The 22,428-nt window shown below is 29.5% G+C and overlaps 1 protein-coding gene across 1 annotated transcript; it reads left to right on the plus strand.

The window, feature by feature from the left end:
• The first annotated feature begins 12,146 nt into the window (after positions 1-12,146).
• LOC132943215 (aminopeptidase N-like) lies at positions 12,147-22,428 on the plus strand. Its single transcript, XM_061012093.1, has 14 exons — positions 12,147-12,301; positions 15,502-15,685; positions 16,053-16,330; positions 16,448-16,603; positions 16,736-17,047; positions 19,370-19,553; positions 19,648-20,070; positions 20,175-20,370; positions 20,470-20,750; positions 21,018-21,217; positions 21,277-21,444; positions 21,504-21,644; positions 21,760-21,841; positions 21,917-22,428. Exons 1-14 carry the CDS (start codon positions 12,288-12,290, stop codon positions 22,052-22,054), a joined length of 2,757 nt encoding a protein of 918 aa, XP_060868076.1. The 5' UTR covers positions 12,147-12,287; the 3' UTR covers positions 22,055-22,428.

Genomic DNA, 22,428 nt, shown 5'->3' on the forward strand with positions numbered 1-22,428 from the left:
ATGTTGACGCACGCAGGACGACTATAATAATATGTATGTACCTACCTACTTACCTACCTCCATTGACTTCATATAGTGACACAAACGCGTCTAACGGTTTTCGTGAATTAGTGAAAATAGCAATATTTCAGATCTAAAACAGATACAAGAAAATTGCAGTAGTAGTGGGAAAAAAGAGACATTGCCACAACGGACGTGGCGTCGGAAAACTTGCCAAAATGCACCAAAACGGATTTTTCAAAAACATGTTTTAAATCACAGGTGTACCACGTGCTTAATACCCCAAAATATGAGAATCCAGATATCAAAATACAGCCCATTGACGAATTAGATATACGAATAACGAAAAAGATCCGGTATACGTTGCCGGTGAAATACAAAATTCTAAATACGATACGTTGAAATCTGTAAGTACATATTATACTCGCCCAAAAGGCCAAAACACTACAGCGTCTACAGCCATCGTCATTTACGAGTAATAGTAATTAACTGTTATATAATAATTATTGTATATAGGTACACTTATATAATTGTTATAGCTTCGAAAGATTTACAGACGTATTATAACGAAGATGCTGTAACGGCGGTATCGGCGCACCTATATTATTTTTATAGTTTATTATTCTTTCGGAATAGCCAGAAATGTAGATGTATAGGTACGTCCTAATTAGTCAACGGGGTGTATTTTGATACCCTACTTTTTATATTCAGGGTATTTCGCACGAGGTGAAACTGCGATTTAAAACATATTATTATTTCAGACAAATCGGATATTGCGAATTTTCCGACGTCTCGTCCACTGCGGTGTTGTCTCTTTTTTCCCAGTACTGCTGTAATTATCTTGCTTCTCTATAGTCTGATTAAGTTCAAAAACTTGTTCACATAATGTGGCATACCTCTAGATAAAAAATGTAAAAAAAAACTGCGTAAGACGAGTATATTAGTACGTGGTATAGCCTATTATAGGTAGATACTCAACTACATATTACTTTATTATACTATTATAATATTCTATTATAGGTTTATTAATGAACGATTTCCGAAATAATTACGTTATAACAAAGGAATATACAATTTAATACATTAAATTATAGTATTGTATTATGAATAATGAATTATACTTTTGTAACGTTTTAATTTCTTTGAAGAAAACGATTCTATTAAATCATTCTTCATCTTCTGCACAGTTTTTGTGATACTCATTATAGTTTTTGTAACTTCTTATTGTGTGCTTATTTCTAAAAAGTGTAGGCTTTCTGTATGTACCAAGCAATGAAAAAAAATCAAAATCAAAATTGATTAATGGTCGATCGAAAAAATTATACTATATAGTACCCCTATCTATTCGTATTATGAATTGATACATACTGCTATATATATATAATATATATATATGACTAAAGCGGGCGCGGAAACTCAAAGAGTTAAATTTTGAATACCATTCTATAAATAACATTTATAACCTAAAATCAAATCAATAATTATTACCTATAAAATATTATAATTTTGTTTATAATAATAAAATATCTAAAGTTTAGTATAGGTACTGTAAAAATATTAAAAGTAGTAAAACTAAATTTTAATTATTGTACCAAGTTAGTCATTCGATGAATATATTGGCACATTGTTTGTGACTATATTTTAGAAACTAGCAGGTTGTTGAATGGACGTCACGGAGTTTCGACAAAATTACACCGTTGGCAAATTTAAAATTTCATAAGCTTCAAATTTCCTAATCAATATTTTATACATACCTATAACATTATTATACATTAATACAGCAATGCATTTTACTTTCTTGATTTTTAATCAAGTAAGTATGGTAATTGAAATGAAAAAAGTCTGAATTTTGAAAACTTCAAGAATTTGTGTTAAATAGGAAAATAATAAAAATGTAACTCAGTAATGATGAGTAGGAGGGTAATTTAGCTAGCTTTAATATAAAATATTAATGAGAGAGATTTGATATCACACCCAGGCGGTATAACCACTTGAATCCATAAAAACGTCGGCGTGAACAGTACCAAAAGTTCAATTTTTAACTTTTTTTCTAAACTATGATAGTTAGAAAGTTGGTTGGTAACTCATTAAAAAAGGATTATCAAGTAGATACTAAATGTTAAATAAACATTTTTTTACAGATAAAAAAGGTTATTTTTCGCTAGATTTTCATTTAGCGAGCTAGATTTCCGAAACTGAAGAACGGATTTTGTTGTTTGGGGTCTTGTTAGATTCACATTGACTAGGAGAAGTGCAGTGAAGATTATCAGAACTTCATCTCCAATCGTTAATTCACTACAAAGCTGTAAAGCTGAAAAACATCAAAAAACGCCTAATAAAATTTGTTTTTAATGTTCTGTAGTGAATTAACTATTAAATATAAAGTTCTGAAAATCTTCACTGCACTTCTCCTAACCAATGTGAATTTAACAAGAGTACAAGACCCCAAACAACGAAATCCGGTCTCCAGTTTCGGAGATCTACCTCGCTAAATGAAAATCTAGCGAAAAATAACTTTTTTTTATCTGTAAAAAAATTAAATAATTTTTTAAAAAAAATTTTTATTCCACATTTAGTAGATCTATGTCACTAAATGAAAATGAAAAAGATTTTTTTTGTGGCTGTTCACACCGACATTTTTTCTGAATTCAAATTGTTATACCGCTTGGGTATGATATTAGTTAATACATTTCTAATTATAAAAATCAAGAAAGTTTACATGCCAATCCCTGGGTTGGCAAGCGTTTTATTTTATTTTTAGTTTTTGTAAGATGTACGGGATAAACCCTTTAATTAATATACATATTTACAGATTACATCGGGAACGAGACATAAAACGAAACCATATTACATCTATAGTCTATATACCTAAGTACAGTCATCGTATTGCATTTGTTGCAATTACGTTACATTAACAATAAAAACTAAAATCTTCATAACATATACAAACTTATAAACTGTTCCAATTTATAACTGACTTGACTCTCAGTACTAGTTGGGGTTGTTGTAATAATGCTTACTCCCATTTTTACAATTATTCAAATCCAATTTTTAGAATAATTTATATTTTGAAATATTTACATTAGATAATGAAAAAGTGGATTGGAAAAATGGTGAGTTGTGGAACGACAGCTCTCAAGCAGATGAATGACAGACTTTTTTGAAACAGCTTTTGGCCCACGATCACTGCAGGGAACCGGACAATTCGGACACATCTATTGGCAGAAACGCTGGTGCAAAATCAGGAAACGTCCATTCCGGTTTTACAGACATATTGCTGCAACAAGAGGATTGGCGGTGAACTGCCGGACCAGGCCTGCAGGTTCTCCTCGTTGGGCCGTGACGTCGGCGCAGTGCACTACAACGTACGGCCAACTGTGGTTCAGCCACGGCAGTACTGTCGACGGATCAAGAGGATGTGGTGCTCGACGGCGACAACTATGACATGCAGCAACAGCAAAAGTTATAAGTTTAATATTAGCCGGATACCTATATAGCTGCATGTGTATTTATAGGACAATATTATTAAACCTACCTTATAAGTTATAACTTTTAACTTAAATCAGCAGATAATTAATAATATAATAATGAACATTGAATAAGGACATGGATAATGTTCAAATAAACATATGGTGTAAATTTCAAGTGCCTACGATTATTCGTTTTTGAATTTCAACAAAACAAAAAAATCACTCTATGAGAAATCAAGTGAATATCCAATGTTGAAAATATTTGAAATTCAAACGCTCCTAATTTTATGCCGTATAGAAAATGATAATATAAACATTCAGTAAAAATTTCATGTATCGACGGCCTTTTATTTTAGAGTTACACCAAAAACCAACATCGATTTTGTGTAAAAATTACCAGTTTATCCTTGATTTGTTTTTGATTTTTCCCGGTGCTTTCGAAAACTACAGGGAATTTTAAAAATTGACCTCCTTAATGCACCAACTAGATTCATTTTTCCAACGGAGTACTGAACTTGAAATACAAAGCATTATTTCGTCTACTTATCGTTTACACAGACACAAAAAAAAAATTTAAAAAAAAAACACATATCATTGTAAAATCAATACATTCATCGCTCCACTCAGAATCTAAAATCTAACCTATACATGCGTTTATCTGTTTTATTTGTTTTAAAAATATTTTTATATTTTATATTTCAACACAGTTTTTTTCTAATTTTACATTCTGTGAATCAATTGATGTATTAATTTTGCAACGTGTTTTATATGTGTATGCCTTTAGTCAGTCATCACCTTTCAAAATAGTAAAAATGCTCAGTTTTTTTTTTTAATGTTTCTATAAATATCGATAAAAACATTTTTTTTTTGTTAAAAAAGCTTCCCAATGTAATAAACGGTTCCTCGTGAATTTAATTACAACTATTTGAAAATATTAAAGATACATAATACGCACGATTTTATTTTGTAAGCATTTTAAGTCGATTGACTACATATAACAATGATAAAAAAATCATCTTGTATAAGTGCACCATATACGTCAATACATAATACCTATATATATAATATACATAATATATACTTAACGAAGCACATCTCGTACGGCGAATGTAATATTATGTAGTAAACAGTAATTATATTGTTTTCCACGCTGCTTGCACTACGCTATAGTTGTGTAGGTAATAGTTATTAATTATCGTGACCTGCCACTGCGGGGTTTTAGAAAACGTGCATGACAAGTTTACCGCAACTATGTCCATATCGTATTTTGTTTATCGGTCATCGTTTGATTTCGGTTGTAAGCATGAAATTATTAATCGCTGTATTGTTGACTGTTATTGCTGTTTTTTTTAGTTTCTGAGAGAAGCGATGAATGTATTGATTTTATAATAATGTGTATGTTTTTATGTGTGTCTGTCATCGCCTTTTAGATCAGTAAAAATGTTCATATTTTCAACTTTGAGTATACTTGGTGGCAAATATTGGATATAGATGATACATTAATATAAAAATAATAATTTATAATTAAGAAAAAACAGTAATTTTTACGCAAACCCCAGCTTTAGACAAAACCAATATATTATTGTTTAGGTGTAATTAAAAAATGAATAACTGATAAAAGAATTTTTTTGATTTATGTATACCTAGTAGAAATACAATTTTTGCTAAAAAGCTTTAAAATTTAATACGAAATTCCTCGTAAGTTGTTCGTTCACACACCAATTAAAAATATCGAAAACGCATAATATAGGCACAATATTTGTATAAGCATTTAATGTTATAATTTTGACGAAATATATAATTGTATTCTGAGCGGACCAATAAATATATTGATTTTACAATGATTTGTGTTGAATTTGGTTTTCGGTGTTAATCTAAAACAAATGATCAGAGATACATGACATTTTCACTGAATGTTTATATTAGCGTTTACTATACACCAAACAAAATATTATACAATAACTTGTTTTGAGCTGTTTACAGATATGTATTTTCAGTTTCCAGTTTTTTTAGTTTTTTTTCTATAAATGTCAATAAAATTGTATTTGTTGGGTATGAAACTTGAAAATTTAATACAAGGCCCCTGTATATTTTTATAACAGCATTTAAAAGAAACTAAAAATACGTATGCACAATTTTTTTTATAAGCATTTTAAGTAAATTTTGATAAAATGTATAAAATTTGAAATTTAAAAATGATTTTATAGTTAAAAATGTATAAAAATGTTCAACTTTTATAGCTGAGGAATGAAAATTTAAAACAAGATTCACGATTATGCTTTAACCAAAATATATAAAACGCAGTTTTTTTATAGTTTTTTTATGTTACATTTGGACAAAATTAGATATTTAAACGAAGAAGGACGATTTTATTTTTGTGTTGTTATTTAAAATACTGTTTGTGGGTACTTGAAACTTCCAAAATATATTATTATATACAAATATGATAATATACACATAATATTAATTCAACTTATTGGATACTGTATTAATAAATAACAATATAAATATAATATATAAATTATCATATACAGACAATTCGTCTCCACTCAGAATCGTTTTCCATATACCTACATGTAATGATATTTTATCATCGAATTCAAATTTAATACCATCCATTACAGCCACCCACTTGTAACCTACTGCACAGCAGAACAACATCCACTTACTCGTTTTTTAGTACTATATTAATTTTTACAATCTTTTACAAAAAAAAAAAAAATAACAACAAGTGTGTTTGAAATAAATTAAATAATAATGATACAACCAGTGGAGGAAAATGTACATAAATTATTAATTTATTATAGTTTATAAAATAGGGAATATAATTTGTTTGTTGCGAAGATGTATTATGTTACAAAGTACTGAAAGGTAGTACCTAGTAAGTATATAAGGTTTTAAATTATTTAGGCTTTAGAGTAAAACATTATATTTTACGAAAAAATCATAATGACTTTGAGTAAAAAAATCACCCTGTATCTATTCAAAAAAACGATCAAAATCTATTGCTTGTAAATTTATTTTACACATATATTTTTAAGTTGATTGGATAGGCAGTGTATAAAAATAACACAATGTTTTTATTAGATGTGTAAAAATTATCCAAACGCGTGACGCCCCATTATAATATTATAAGTATTTTTACAAATAAATAATAATTTACAGTTTCATTTTCAAAAACAGTATAAATATATAATTTTATAACCAGGGACGGATTGGGCCATAGGGAAATCAGGAAATTCCCGATGGACCGCGTACTAAATAGTAAATAGTAGGTAGACGTAAATATAATCTAAGAAATTCTGCCAAACACAACACACACGTGTAAAAACCCTACCGTTACAAATCCCACTATCTACAATCATAAAAACCCCACAATCAGCTAATGGCCATAGTAACCGGGCTTAAAGATCAATTAAAAAAAAAAAATCTAATAATTAATAAATATTACCATTGATTATAAATTATTCATTCAATGATATTACGTAATAACAGTATATAATATTATAACGCAAAACGTTGTAAACTGTAATGATACAAGTATACAACGTCTACAACAGAAACTGAATAATGATATTAATTATAAATAAGTAATAACGATAATTGTAATCAAAAAATCAACTTCCGTGGACAGTAAAATCTATAAATAATTCGGTTATTCGGGTTGTCGTCGATCAGATGGACCGGCGGGTTACGGGTAATGACGACGAATTTTGACAATACAAGTCGATGTGGGTCGTTAACATGAATACCTAATAAGAATATTTTTATTTGAAATTTATATTATTTATAATATCATTAAAAACCTTGATATCAGCACTCCGGCAGTCAGCAGTTCAGCACAATTTGGTTAATTTTACAATTCAATTACAAAGTACAAAGTACTTAACTAGGAATAATTCATAAAATATTTTATATTACAATAGTTATGAATTATAAAATAAAATGGAAATGGATGGATCAGACTGTAGTAAAAAACGAAAAGGAAGAGCTGAACAAATTCGAGACAAAAATAAAAAATACTACTTTTAGAAATTATAACAATTGTTCCGTGTTCGTAAAACAAAACAGTGCATCAAAAACCAAAATTGGAGATCATAGTTTTTATGAAACAAGTTTTTCCAGAAAAATTTGAAAATTTGATAATTTTAACATTATACGTATTTAACTTCTATTGCTACTTTACTGCACATAATGTTTTTGGTATTTTTTACCCCAACTTGTGTATTTTTTTCTTACTGAAATCTAAAGTGCCATCTGAAATAACACTTGGTTTTAGATTTGAATCTAAAAAAGTTTTAAGTTAGTCTGTATTTTATAGATCATAGGTCTTTCACATACCTATATAAATACAATTAATTAAATTTAGTATTTCTTAATTTTATTGCTATCTCGTATGACCTGCTAAATTTAATGTATTTATAAGTTATAACAACTGTATACTTATATATTGGACATCAGTAATGATTAATGTATCCAGAAAAATATGAACTTATAATAAAATGAGTAATGACATTAAATTTAAATTAATTTTCAATTAAGTTTTTAACATCTTCTGTGATACGACTGATGAATATAAATAGTATAATAATATTTTATAAGTATAAAAGGTACAATACTTATTTCAAAATTCAGATGTTGTGTAGTAACAAAAACAAGTACCTACTTAAAACATTAAAGGTAGTATAACGCACTCAAAATTGCAATACATTTTGGTTTGAAAAATTAAAAGTCTCATAGTATTGATTTTCATTCCACATCTACCGCTTGAATTTAATTCACGTACTACTTTACCAGGTAAAGTCGTGTATAACCTTTTTTTTTTTTTTTTTTGTTTGAATCGAGGACCAGAGGAGGAACCGCGTTAGCATTACTTCTCCTCCGGCCCCCATCGTTTATTGCACATAAAATAGGTTAATTAAATTTACAATAACTTCGTCCTTAGGCGCTCCCACACCACCACCTAGCAGCCCTTCCTCAGCGAGTGCTGGTATAATATGCGACTGCCAGGAGGTGATGTTTATAAGCTTACAGTCAAAAAAAATCAAAAAATACAAAATGCTTAGGGCGTTGTCTTGAGACAGTGGACCCTGCGCTCCTATCATTCTTCAGAGGTTAGGTCGGAGCCAGCCGGTCTCGAGTCCCGTACCTGTCGACGCCTGGCGTGGTTTTGAGACGGTGGGCACCTACTCTCCCATCGGTCTTCTCGACCCGGCCGGAGCCAGCCGGTCTCGAGTCACGTACCTGAAGACGCCACTGTCACGCACGGTCGAGCGCCTCCCTAGCGCGCTCCTCCTCCTCCTTGAGGCTCATGATGGCCTCTACCATCCTGTAGAAGAGGCGGAGCCTCTCTTCGGCCTCAGCTAGGAGGGCCCCTCTCTCCTCGGGGTCTGTGGGGAGGGTGTCGAATTCCGGCCCACACAGAATGTCGGGAAGGTCAGCGGTTGTCAACTGATGGCCGAGCCGAGATCCCAGCTCGGCGCGGTGCCCGGTCCAGTAATCACATGACAGTAACGTGTGTTCCGCCGTGTCAGAGTCGGCTGGGCAGTGGTTGCACGCAGCGCTGGGGGCCCTGCCTCTCTTCGCCAGGTACTGCTGGAAGCACCCGTGGTTGGTCAGCGCCTGGGTCATGTGGTAGGTCGAGGGCACCCCCACAACGGTCCTCTCCATCCACCTCGACACGCTGGGAATTACGCGGTGGGTAATGGGAATTACGCGGTGGGTCTGGGAATTACGCGGTGGGTAGTCGTGTATAACCTAACCTAACCTATCGGACAATCGTAAATTCTGTTACATTAATTTAATTTTAATAATTAATATATTAAACAATAATTTTATAAAAAAATGTATACAACTGTATATCACTATTTATATATATATAAATAATATAAAGGGTTAAATAGTCTATCTGTTATTTCGGACACACCTTTACACACCCGATAAATTTGCATAGGTAAAACTTATTAATAATTCCACTAAATATGTTTGTACGTAAACTAATACATTTATAGCATACCTACTTAGTTTTGCTAAATGGAAAGGATAAATGAAAAAAAACATGTACGAGCTCAACACCACTCGTGTTATGGATACGTATTTAGCAATAAATAATTAATTGTTCATTTAATATCATTAGTTGTATAACTACATTTGTTTGAAAAATATTTATTTTTAAATGAAAAGTGTTGCCTTGAGGCAAATTTATTTGAAAGTTAGAGATGTTAATGATAATGAATTAATAATACATTAAGTACCTCCAAATTGGATTTTTTAATAAACGAGTTTTTAAATATAAGTAGGTACTTATTATTGAACTATCATAAATGTCAAATTGTTGTCTTATTATAATAATATACTTTGCACGTAATACCGACTACAGGATAAGTTTATGCAAAACCGGTGATGAATAATTACGCATTTACACAATTTGAATAATAAAATTTAAGACACATTTTAATAATGAACATTAAACAGCTAATCGGTTTTAATAAGCTAACCCCTCTACAGTGTGTTACGGTGTATATTATAATAACAATAATTTAACTACACATATTGAAAACACTGGGTATTTATTTCTAAACTATACCTATTATATAATATAGGATGATTAAAAAAGAATACAACATCTTTGAAAATTATTGGTATTTATTAAAAGAAAAATTAATGGAACTTTGGGTTATAATTTATATGAATGTAAAGAGTAACATAACAGAGTTTTTTTTCAGTATAAGACATGTATTTTTACAGACACTCAATGTGACTCCCTTGAGACGCTCGAGCGACATCAACCCGATAGTTGAACAGTTGCCATCTTATCACAAACTAACAACAAACAATCAAGACGAGGTCACGTGGTGAAGGATCCTCCCGGGGACATCTCTCAGCAACCGAACCAAACTTCTGAAAGTCACATAAACGACGACAGATAGCACTCAGCTCTCCGTCTCTGATTTACAGAGATCTGGATTTGCCGAGATGTGACATTCTTTTTGAATCGCCCTGTATGTTATATTAATACGTTGATAGCAAATATACGAAAATACGTAAGTACCTATAAAATAACAACGATGCTTTGCTACAACTATATTTTCACCGTACACAACATTTATAAAATATCACAAACTACGTACCTACCACAGTACCACCTATACGTACAGCTGCGCAAAGCAATTTTATTACAACACGGTGCGTGTACATGGAGAAACATTGCGTCTAAGTCATCGATGTATAAATTCATTTGTATTTTTGACATAAAAACGACGCACGTACATGATATAATGCGCGCGTATAATCGATAATTGAATGTCTATCGTATAATATAATAATAATTATAATAACATAATATATAAATTATAAACATTAAACACGCGTTATTATATTAATAATGACACCTACTATATGTTATACGCGTATCAGCACGTACGTCATTGTCGCCATTGCTGTATAGTGTATACCTATATGAGAGTGGCTGTGTAATTTAATTGGTTTTTTGGTTTAAAAGTATAACAGTACTGCGTTTGACGACGACGAAAATTTACTGCAGCAGCCAATAGTTTGAAATTTCGTAATCGTTATTATTATTCCGAAGTCATTTTCCAATTAGTTTTTAACGGTATACCTATAATAAAGTAATAATATTATTATTACATTGTAATTAAATCTAAACATAACATTTTTTTTTATTAATATTCAATTTATTATGTCAATTGATTGTTTTAAAAATGTTAAATTTAAATTGTAAACGCTACGTATAATCTGATGATGCACGTCATGTCGAACCATAGATATATAAAACAACTAGATAGCCGTCTTTATACTACAGTTGTGACCAATGTTGAAGTCGACCACCATTATTATCGGTACCAGTTTACAGTTATGAAAATTATTTCAAAAATACAAATTATATAAGCCTGTACAGAACATTCAGAGGTGATAATATTATCTACCTATTTTGGGAGCCATGATGTGATTAAAGATGTTTGCACGTTTAGGCAGTTTTGTAAATTACTTGAGTAAAAGTATTGTAATACTTTTTAAGTACTTAAATATGCATTTTAAATATTTTCGACAGTATCATCTGTAGCTATTTGTATAGGTACTTTAATACTTAATACTTAATTCCAAAATGTTATAAATTAATAATATTTTTCTTTTATCAAATATTTACACAATTGTATCGAATTAAATTGAAATAGTAATCATTACACGAAAATCTATAATATCAATTAATAATAAATTACATCAACACAATATTACGATAATACAAGTTTTTATTATAATATATTATTATAGTTTGTAATAAAAAAAGAATAATAAATAATTATATTCTAAAAACAATAAACAATACGATGTTTTAATTAGCTATATTAATTATTATTTTAAAAATACTATTAGAACGAGAAGTAAATGATTGGTAAATACTATGCTGGTGCCTGGTCGACTTTTTTGGCTTATATTTTGTTTTTAAAGGATCGACACCATAACAGTCATTCACTGTCATCGATACACTTGTCGTCAAAACTGCCACCCAAAAACAATTAAAATACATTTTATTAAAAAAAAATCAGCACTATCTGCGGTGCGTTCCATCTTGTCCTCGTCGTATAACTGTACACAGACGGTTTACAAATACAGTATAATAATATAATATAATATAATAATATAACGTCCATGACCTCCACACGCACACCGGTTTAGTAATATTATTTTCACCGTCGATAACCTGCGCGCTTGTGTGTGTACTTAACCTGTTAGACGGCGTAGGCGCTAATTTCAGTAGTGGTTCGATCGTCACCAGATCACCGTCAAACCCGAAACATGCAATCGCTCAGGTAAGGCGCATGTCATACAGATTTATAGTGTTGTATATTGTACTTACGTAAATAATACATCTCCGCGATAAATATTAATTTAACACCGACCGGGAAACATGAATAAAATAACGTAGTTATAGGTACCTGTTGTATGTCATCTGCAGGGGTGTGTAGGATTTGAAATTATGCAGCAGAATTTTGACGGGGATGCCGAGTGCTCGAATATGTAGAAATCCGACCAAATGACAATTATAGTAATAAATTACATTGTGATGAAAATTTTGTAGAAAAGAACTTTTCCCGCCGACAGTGCTTAGTGCATGGTGTAATAAGTATATCTGAAAAATGTATAACATGGTTGTTAGTTAATAGTGACATTTGGTAGTTATTTCTGTTGTTACAACTTGTATTAGCCATCTCGAGATTTACCCCGAGATGACAGAATAATATTTGTTTATAATATTATACATAGGTAGGTACTTCGTACCATAATAGCATAATTATTGCATAATTTTGTTTTAAATATTCTACTAAACAAATTTAAAAGATATATCAATTCCGTTCGCAAGGACATTTACTAAATTTTGGTTTTTATTTGGCGACCAATAATTTTAATTTTTAACTAAAGATTAACATTTTTCAGTACATTTCGATTAACGATTAACATATTAATTAGATACCCATAACAGCTCGATCTTCATTCAAAAGAAGATATTATATTATTATTTTATAGTATATTTTAGATTAACGATAATTTTAAATATCTGAACATGTCATCGATTTCCATTTAAATCGAATAATACTTAAATGGATTTTTCACATTAACTATCAAGTATAAAATGCATAATTATTTAATAATTGCGTATATCTGAGATAAGGAAATAACCGGATCGATTGTTTTCTTAAAAGTTAAAATAACATTGAAATGATTTCAACGACCACGTGTATGCTTTTTATTAATGAACTAATAGGTACCTATAGAATTAATATGCTATTAAGTTAGTTAGTAGACATAAAGTATGAGTAGTATGAAAATAAGACATAATATTAAATAACATATTACTCGTACAGGGGGATTTTTTGATGTGCCTTACGGTTTTGTAATTTTTGATTAACAAAATACTAGCCTATACTATATTTTTTTCATATAGTATTGATTTTCAATTATCAAATTATGACTATTGATTATGATTTTTAATTTTTAAACTTTTAAAGTGATTACTATGTTTCTGTACATATATTGTTTTACTGATTAATTGATTAATTATATATTTTAATAATACAGTTACAAGGTCAGATTAAAAGAAAAAGTATTGTAGGTATTTTTTTATTTATTTTTTATCTAACCTTCTATACTCCTCCGAATGGTATAAATCCGTGATTTGAATAATTATATTTTAATTAATAAACCATAAATCAGAAACTAGATTAATACACATTATGATTTGTAGAAAAATTATATCTTTAGAAGTTAACAAATTGTATTTATACACGGTGATATTCAGAAACAGATAATGGATTCTATTTTATGTAAGAATAGAAAGAAGACAATTGCAATTTGTTTAAATTATAAAATATATAGGATAATTCTATAATATGATAGGTATGCGATTAAAAGTATTAGTAAAGAGGACCAAAGAAATTAATAAACAAGTGTTTCAACAAATATTTTAGAGACGAAGATTTATTCAGAAAAAAATACATTGAATACGTCATAAATTTATTGTAATTATAATGTATGTTTATCGTAATAATATCAAGAACATTTTAAATTTAACATTTTTTTTAAGTATTTGGATTTATTGCGGGGAATAATATATTTTATGAAACATTGAAACGTGATATGAAAAACGAAGTTCCCAACTTATTAAGATTTCTGACAGAGGGTTTCTCTGTCATTCATTTGAAACGACAGTGCTTATTTAAGTTCTTAAACTCTAATCTAGATTATCTGTGACGAACTTTGAGAATAAATACATTTTTAATGTTTTAAGATTAAGATTTATTTTGAAATATTTAAATATACCGAATTATTATTATTTAAATATTAAATTTAAATAAAGTTTTCACATTAAACGTTTTAAATACACACGCATATACATATACATATATGGTTTATTATTTATATATATATATATATTAATTTTAGAAGTTTAATAAGCATAATTGTATTATGCTTATAAGTTGTAAGATATAACTGTCATAAAATATTTATTTGTAAAAAAAACTTAATCGTTATTAGATATTTTATTTTATTATTATATTACAAGGTTAAAATTAAGTTACTTGACTACTTGCCAATTTTTGTGTAAGCAATTTCGTAACAACTTTCTCGCAAAAAAAAAACAAAACCTATTTTTTAACCTTCTTTAGTACCTGGCCAAATAATTATTTTATACGATTCTAATACTGAAATAATATGTTTGTTGATTAACAAGTTAAAATGTAATTAAGTTAATATTAAATACCTATTTATAATAGTAAATATAGTATACGGTTTGATAAATTTTAAGAATAATTGATAAATGTAGTAAAAATATGTGTGAAAATTCATGCTGCGTTAATAACCTAAAATTAATTTGAAGAACCGTGTTTTAGTTCATTCCTATTTATGTCAAAAAAGCATTTGAAGGCGTTTGAAGTATACTTGAATACATCGAAACATTGAAGAATATTATTTATTTTCATAAATGACAAGATTCAAATTTTTTTATTAGACCAAGTATCAAAAGCAATACATCTGTGAACAATAAATTGAACAATTTTAAATAATTTTTTTTAGATTTTAATATTATAATAGTAGATTTTAAATTTATATTTTCATAAAACAATGGTTTAAATTAAGGCGAATAATACAACGAAAACTTAAATTTAAAACAATGATATATATTATAAACGGTTTAACTTTCAAAGCCAAAAGAAAAATTGAATCTAGTAAGTAAAAATAATCATAATATTAAAAACGGAATTTTAATTTTATAAGTTTACGATGTAAATATACCCAATATTGTAAACATTTGAGGTAGGTTGTAGGTTTATACATTATAAAATAAACATTAAACATGTTATATAAAAACAATGATAGGGCTAGGTTCTTTAATTTAAGCCAATAAGTTCAAAAAAATTTTAAGAATTAGAAAAAAAATATTCGTGTATAATAATATTATATTTATTATTTACCTACCTATTTATGTTTTGCATGTTTAAATTTTTTTTAGAATGGAGTTCGTGGGCTTTAAAATGATATTTATCGTCGCTTTGTCCCTCATGGGATCGGTTGTTAATTCGAAAGAAAGTTCCGAATTCAAATTGCCAACTAATTTTAAACCAGTTAGCTATCGTCTGGACGTGACCACGTATTTGGATGATAAATTCATGTTTGAAGGAGTTGTCGATATTCAAGTGAGTTTGGATCTGCGTGACACGTGTTACATTAACTACGTAATAACTACAATGTTACGTTTTCAGAAAAGTCAGTGTCTAACTTTCATTTTAAAATAAAACAAAAAATGAAAATTTTCGATAAAAAACTTTTCAAAATTTAAAAAAATATCTAATAAAACATATTACAAAAGTCAAAATAATATAACATGATCTATTGTAATTTATTTCAATATTTAGGAAAAAATTATAATTTTTTTAGAAATTTCAGAATTAAAATTCCTTACTAGTATCGTGCCAATTACAACGTCTTTTACCTCAATTTTAGGAAAACTAAAAAAATAAAAATAATTTGTAATAACGTCACATATATAATTAATGTATTTAGATGACCTGCGTAGAAGCCACCGATACCATAGTACTGCATTCGAATAGTTTGAACATCGATACCAAAAGTGTCGTTGTGGCCAACGGTGGTAAAAATGTTATCCCAGTGAGCAGTGTGTCTTTTGATCCAAAGAAAGAACTAATGCACGTCAAGTCAACAGTAAACTTTAAGGCTGGTGACGAATACGTGTTGACTATTCCATTTACCGGAAACATCACCGACGATTTAGTAGGTTACTATAGAAGTAGCTACATGGACAAGGAAAACAATCAAACGAAGTGCGTTATTATTATATAAATATAGTGCGAAGCACACGTAATAAAAAAAAAGAAAACACATTTTTCGTGATTTCGTTCCTTCCCCTCAAACCATCCAATTGTAATATAATGTCGTAGATGGTTAGCTGTAACACAATTCGAGCCAGCGGACGCACGAAGAGCTTTCCCCTGTTTTGACGAGCCTGCGTATAAAGCAACATTCAAGATAAGATTGGGTCATAAAAAAGGATTGACTTCGATTAGTAATATGAAAATGCTGAAAGAAACGCCCATGTAAGTTTAATTTAATCAAGTTTAAGGTGGATTAAATACAGTTTTTCGTAAAAAAAAAATATATAATATTACATTGTCGAATAATTTTGTACGATATTATAATATGTACAATGTGATAAATTCATGTTATAGCCCTTCAAAACCAGATTATGTTTTCGACGAATTTGAGGAATCTGTACCTATGTCTACTTATTTAGTAGCATACATGGTGTCAGATTTCGCATACATCGAGGCAGACAGTCTTGATGACGAAGTGAAGTTCCGTATAATAGCCAGGAAAGACGCAGCCGGTCAAACAGAACTTGCCAAAAACGCTGGTCCTTTGGTGTTGAAATATTACGAGGATTATTTCGATGAAAAATTTCCACTGTCCAAACAAGACATGGTTGCCATACCCGATTTCTCTGCCGGTGCTATGGAGAATTGGGGTCTCGTCACATATAGGTACGTAATATGAGCGTTTGTAAATAGGTACCAATACGATATATTCTGTTATAAATTATAATATTATTAAAATACGTCGATATTTTCATCGTTATCAATATTATATTAAATAATCGTTATACTAAAATGCATAGTGTCTGAAATTGTAGATTTTGTCGTTTAAGTTCTGATACATCCCCACGAGTTCATTTTACGTTTCCTATAGAATAATATAAGCATAAGGGTTCTAAAATAATTAATACTGCCACAATGTAGATATTATGTACATAGAAAAACATTGGGAAAATATGCATGAAGTAGGTATAGACTCATAAGCGCAACTAGGGGGGGTCTGGGAGGCTTAGCCCCCCAAAACTTGTAATAGCCCCTTCAAAATAAATTATTCAATTCTTTCATAAAATATTAACAAATCTTTAAAAATTAAACTGTATTTTTTTTTTTTTTGGAAAACAATGTAATGATTTAATTTTTTTAATTTTTATTTAAACTTTTTTTTTTTATATTGCTTATGATACGAATTGTCAATATCATAAGCTGTATGCTTGTATTCGTTTTAAGAAAACAATTTATGTCAGTATGATATAAATTATTTTGTATTTGGTAAGATTATTATACATAATTTTACAGTATACCTATGCACTGAACTATAACTAGAGATAGGTAAAATCCCCGACCCTAAGAAAAATAACCCCAAGACTACAATATTACTGACCACCACATGGTATTTTTAAAACGTAATTAGTGTAATTATTACATTAATAATATTTAATTACAAATATATTATTATACTTATGTAATATAATAATTATACTTTTCATTAAAAAAATTTATATATAATAAACAATATTCAAAAATTAACAATAATATTGTTTTGTTTTATGTCACGATGTGAAACAACATAATATGTTAATAGTTTTTTTAAAGATTACTGAATAGGTACCTAAATTCATTAACTATTTGTTTAATAATAAATTATTTATTTTATTTGATCAATCATTCGAAATATTTTTATTTTATAATAATTTAAATATTGTATCTGCCTATATTAAGTAAAACTTGTAAAATCTACTTCTCATAATAATTATTATTAATTACATATCGTTAAAATATTATTAGGAAACGTAATATTTTATTTCGGGGATATAATATTATAATATATAATATAAAGGTATTAAGCAAAAAATATTATTGTTAATGTTTGAAAATTATAATATAAATATTAAAAAAAAGGTATAATTAAATACTTGAGTAAATAAATAATTGATTTTGTTTGTATGATTATTTTATATTTTTAAGTGAACATATATGGGGGTGTGGGGGCATCACCCCTACGGGTTACTTTTCATGTAATATCAGGTGGGGGCTACAGCCCCCCTAACATTTCAGCCCTAGTTGCGCCACTGTGTATATTTACATAACCATTAATCTTTATAAATAATTTATATTCCATGAAGTGTCAGATAAAAATCGACCATGTAGAAGTAGTATTTAGATAATACATAATATTATAATAATAATTATTATTAATTAATGAACAATAACTATACTCTAGCTTTATGAAAAATATTGCGATTTCTCGTGAAATGGAATTAAAATTACCATATAATTATTGTATACAATTTCAAAAGTTACTTTTTCTATAGAACCTACTTCATCTGTGTCCGTTTTTTTTTTAAATATTTAAATTAGGCTAAACAAATATTGTTTTGCTGTGTTTGTATTCTCATATGGAATACTCTCCTTCCCGACTCACAACTTCCATCAATATAACTCGAAAACTTGTTTAAATATTTAAACACTTAATGGAAATTACTAATTTAACTTAAAAAATTAAACAATGGTGTTCTTAGAATTTTCTATAGGATGGGGAGGTATGTATTAGTCCAAAACTCACTGACGCGAGATTGAATCCACCCTGTATCACCACTACTAAGTTTACATAATAAAATAACATTATAAACACAAAATACATTGCAAAATTTAATTTAAATGTTATTACTTTATATAAGGAGTTTTATTCTATAAGATTTAAATAGTATTATAGTAATTTAATCTATGACACAAAATACAATTTTATTAATATAGACATATTATGCATAATTTTAATATTCCAGTGACATGCCAATAATCCATTTACCGACTCTATTCTTATCTGTGCGTGATAATTTGGTTAATTAGGCTAAAGTCTTTATTTACCAAAAAAATGTGTTAATGAAGATATTGTAAATAAAATAATTAAAAAAATTATACTCGTCATCGTAAATACAATAACTATTTTCGATTCTACTACGGAAACTAAAACTATTTTAAATAATAATTTAGAGAAACTGCGTTGTTAATTGATCCGGACGTTGCTACAATTGATAACGTACATAGAGTAGCCGAAGTTATCGCTCACGAACTTGCTCACCAATGGTTTGGTAATCTCGTTACCATGAAATGGTGGACCGACCTTTGGTTGAATGAAGGATTTGCTACGTACGTAGCTGCCCGCGGAGTGGATTTCGTAAGTTGCATTACGCTGAACGGTTTAATTTCTAATTTATTTTGGAAAACCATGATCATAATATTATTATGATATTTTTACTTCATATATATAGCTGTACCCCGAATGGAACTCTTTCCAAGTCGAAACCGTCCAAAACTTTTTACGCGTTTTGGATCTCGATTCGCTTCAATCGTCACATCCCGTGTCGGTAGCCGTCGGACATCCTGATGAAATAGCACAAATTTTCGACACGATATCGTACACGAAGGGTTCATTTTTGTTGCACATGATGAACACGTTCCTTGGCGAGGATACGTTCAAACAAGGCATTAGAAACTACATAAACAAACACAAATTTTCCAATGCCGAACAAGACGATTTGTGGAGTTCATTGACGGAGGAAGCACACCGCCAAGAAACTTTAGACAAAAACCTCACCGTGAAACTAATAATGGACACATGGACGTTGCAAACCGGTTATCCCGTATTAAAAGTTATCCGAGATTATTCCGCAGATACGGTTACATTGTCACAGGTAAACTCGGGAACAATAATAATTAACACTCTTACTACAAGTCGATAAATTTATTGTTAAAAGAAAAAAATAATAATATGCATAATATATTATAAATACTGCAGGAACGGTTCTTGACAATCAAATCTAACGGTACGGACAAGAAAAGCTGTTGGTGGATACCAATCACTATGACGACTTCTATGGAGGCCAACTTTAACCAGACAAAAGCGAAATCGTGGTTGAATTGCGAAAACAACAACCTCACCACGTCATTAGCAAAAGACAACGAGTGGGTCATCTATAACATGCAGATGGCCGGTAGGTCTTATATTATGGACTATTATTCAATCGAAGCGTTTTAATTGTTTGATAATTTTATAATATATTATTTTAATTATATTAATATGTTTTTGTTAGGTTTATTCAGAGTTTTATACGACACACGAAACTGGATGGGCATTGTTTCTACGTTGAACGATCCAACCAAATACAAAACTATACACACGTTAAACCGAGTACAGCTGATCGACGATTCGTTCAGCTTTTCACAGGTCGGTGATATGGACTATGGAATCACGTTCCAACTGTTGAAATATCTAAAACATGAAAAAGAGTATGCACCATGGTTGGCTGCATTGGGTGGTTTGGGCCCAATTAATAAATTAATGAAAAGGACCCCAAACCAAGGAGTGTTCCAAGTTAGTATAAATAAGTGATTTTTTTATTTTATTATTCATTTTTAAGAATCGTGACTTTTTTTTAAGAACCGTGAATTATTGATTTTACCATGATAATAGTAGTTGTATAACATAAGCTGATTGTTTAAAGTAAAAATCAAAAATATACAAAATAAATTTTATGGATATTCAACTGCTATTATAAGCCACGAGCGCTGTTATTAAAATATTATTTTGAATATGTATCTACCATTCGTATTGATGTAGTTTCATTGAACGTTGTTTTAGAACTACATGCAACGTATGTTGTCGTCTGTATACAGCGAATTCCGGGACATGGCCGTCGAACTCAACGGGTTTGAAGAAATCCGTTTTAAAAATCTCGTGACTGCCACGGCTTGCCGTCACCGAATAAAGGACTGTACCGAACAAGCTCTGGAGTTATTTAGCAAGTGGATGAAAATTTCAGACCCAGACAACAATAATATGTGAGCTTCGTTGATGTATAACTGAACTATAAATACAAACTGTAATCCAAATATATTAGATTGCCTAGAGAACTGAAACCCGTTATTTACTGTCAAGCGATAAAATACGGAGGTGTTGATGAATGGGACTTTTTATGGGAACGTTATCAGCGTTCCAACGTGGGGTCTGAAAAAGCGAAATTACTCTCGGCATTAGGATGTAGTTCAGAAACTTGGTTACTGAACAGGTATTGATATCGTTTATGCATAATACAGGCAACACAGTTTAACATTGTTTTTGATTTAGATATTTGAATTGGTCACTTGATAGTTCTATTATTCGAAAGCAAGACGCTGCCACAGTGTTCTATTCCGTGGCCAGCAGTGACATTGGATTTTATGTGGCAAAAGACTTTTTGTATCGTAAAATTGCGGATATATCTGAATAGTGAGTTATCGTGAAATATTATTATGTTGATGCCATTATTCATTATATACCTAGAATGAACAAATTAAAATAAATTGAAAGTTCATAGTTATTATTTTAATTTTAATATTTTTAGCTACCAACCTCGAGGCGATCGTGTAGGTAGATACGTAAAAGTTATTGGGTCTCAAATGAAAACCAAAGAAGAATTAGATGAGGTAATAAACAGAACATATTATTTTTAAAAAAAAACAAAAAGTGTCATTCAAATGTTGTTTTTTTTTTTGTTACAGATCCAATCATTTATTAATAAATCGTCAGCTTACTTAAAAGGAGCTGATTTGACTATCAATCAGACAATTGAGACTGTTAAGATAAACACTGAATGGACTTCAAAGTTTTATCATAAAATTGTAAATCATATGGTTTAATAATTATTAACTAACAATGTTACTAGTAAGCCTGAACACAGTTTGATTATTGAATTAAAAACTGTACAGTTCTCGGCCGCTTCGACTAAAAAAGTTATACAAAATATATATATATATCTATACAAGAAAAATTAAATTATACACATTTTTAGCTATATAATATTTTTTTTATAATATGACGTAGTTACTTCTGTACTTTGAGCTATGTCACAATATGACAATTTCAGATCTGTTTAATTTATTGGATATCTGTGTTTAAATGTCATCATATACGTATTTATTTATTTTTTAAAACTTAACATAATCCTATGTACATAATTTAACTATGAAGTGTTATTATTTTTTTGTATAATAATAAATAATAACATGAATTA

This window comes from Metopolophium dirhodum, chromosome 4 (genome assembly GCF_019925205.1).
Source record: "Metopolophium dirhodum isolate CAU chromosome 4, ASM1992520v1, whole genome shotgun sequence".
Taxonomy (NCBI): Eukaryota; Metazoa; Arthropoda; class Insecta; order Hemiptera; family Aphididae; genus Metopolophium; species Metopolophium dirhodum.

Bases quoted from the DNA above. Each gene is read 5' to 3' on its own strand.
- LOC132943215 (XM_061012093.1), top strand. The intron at 20,071-20,174 runs GTAAACTCGGGA...TAAATACTGCAG, and splicing joins ATACGGTTACATTGTCACAG to GAACGGTTCTTGACAATCAA. The intron at 20,751-21,017 runs GTTAGTATAAAT...ACGTTGTTTTAG, and splicing joins CAAACCAAGGAGTGTTCCAA to AACTACATGCAACGTATGTT.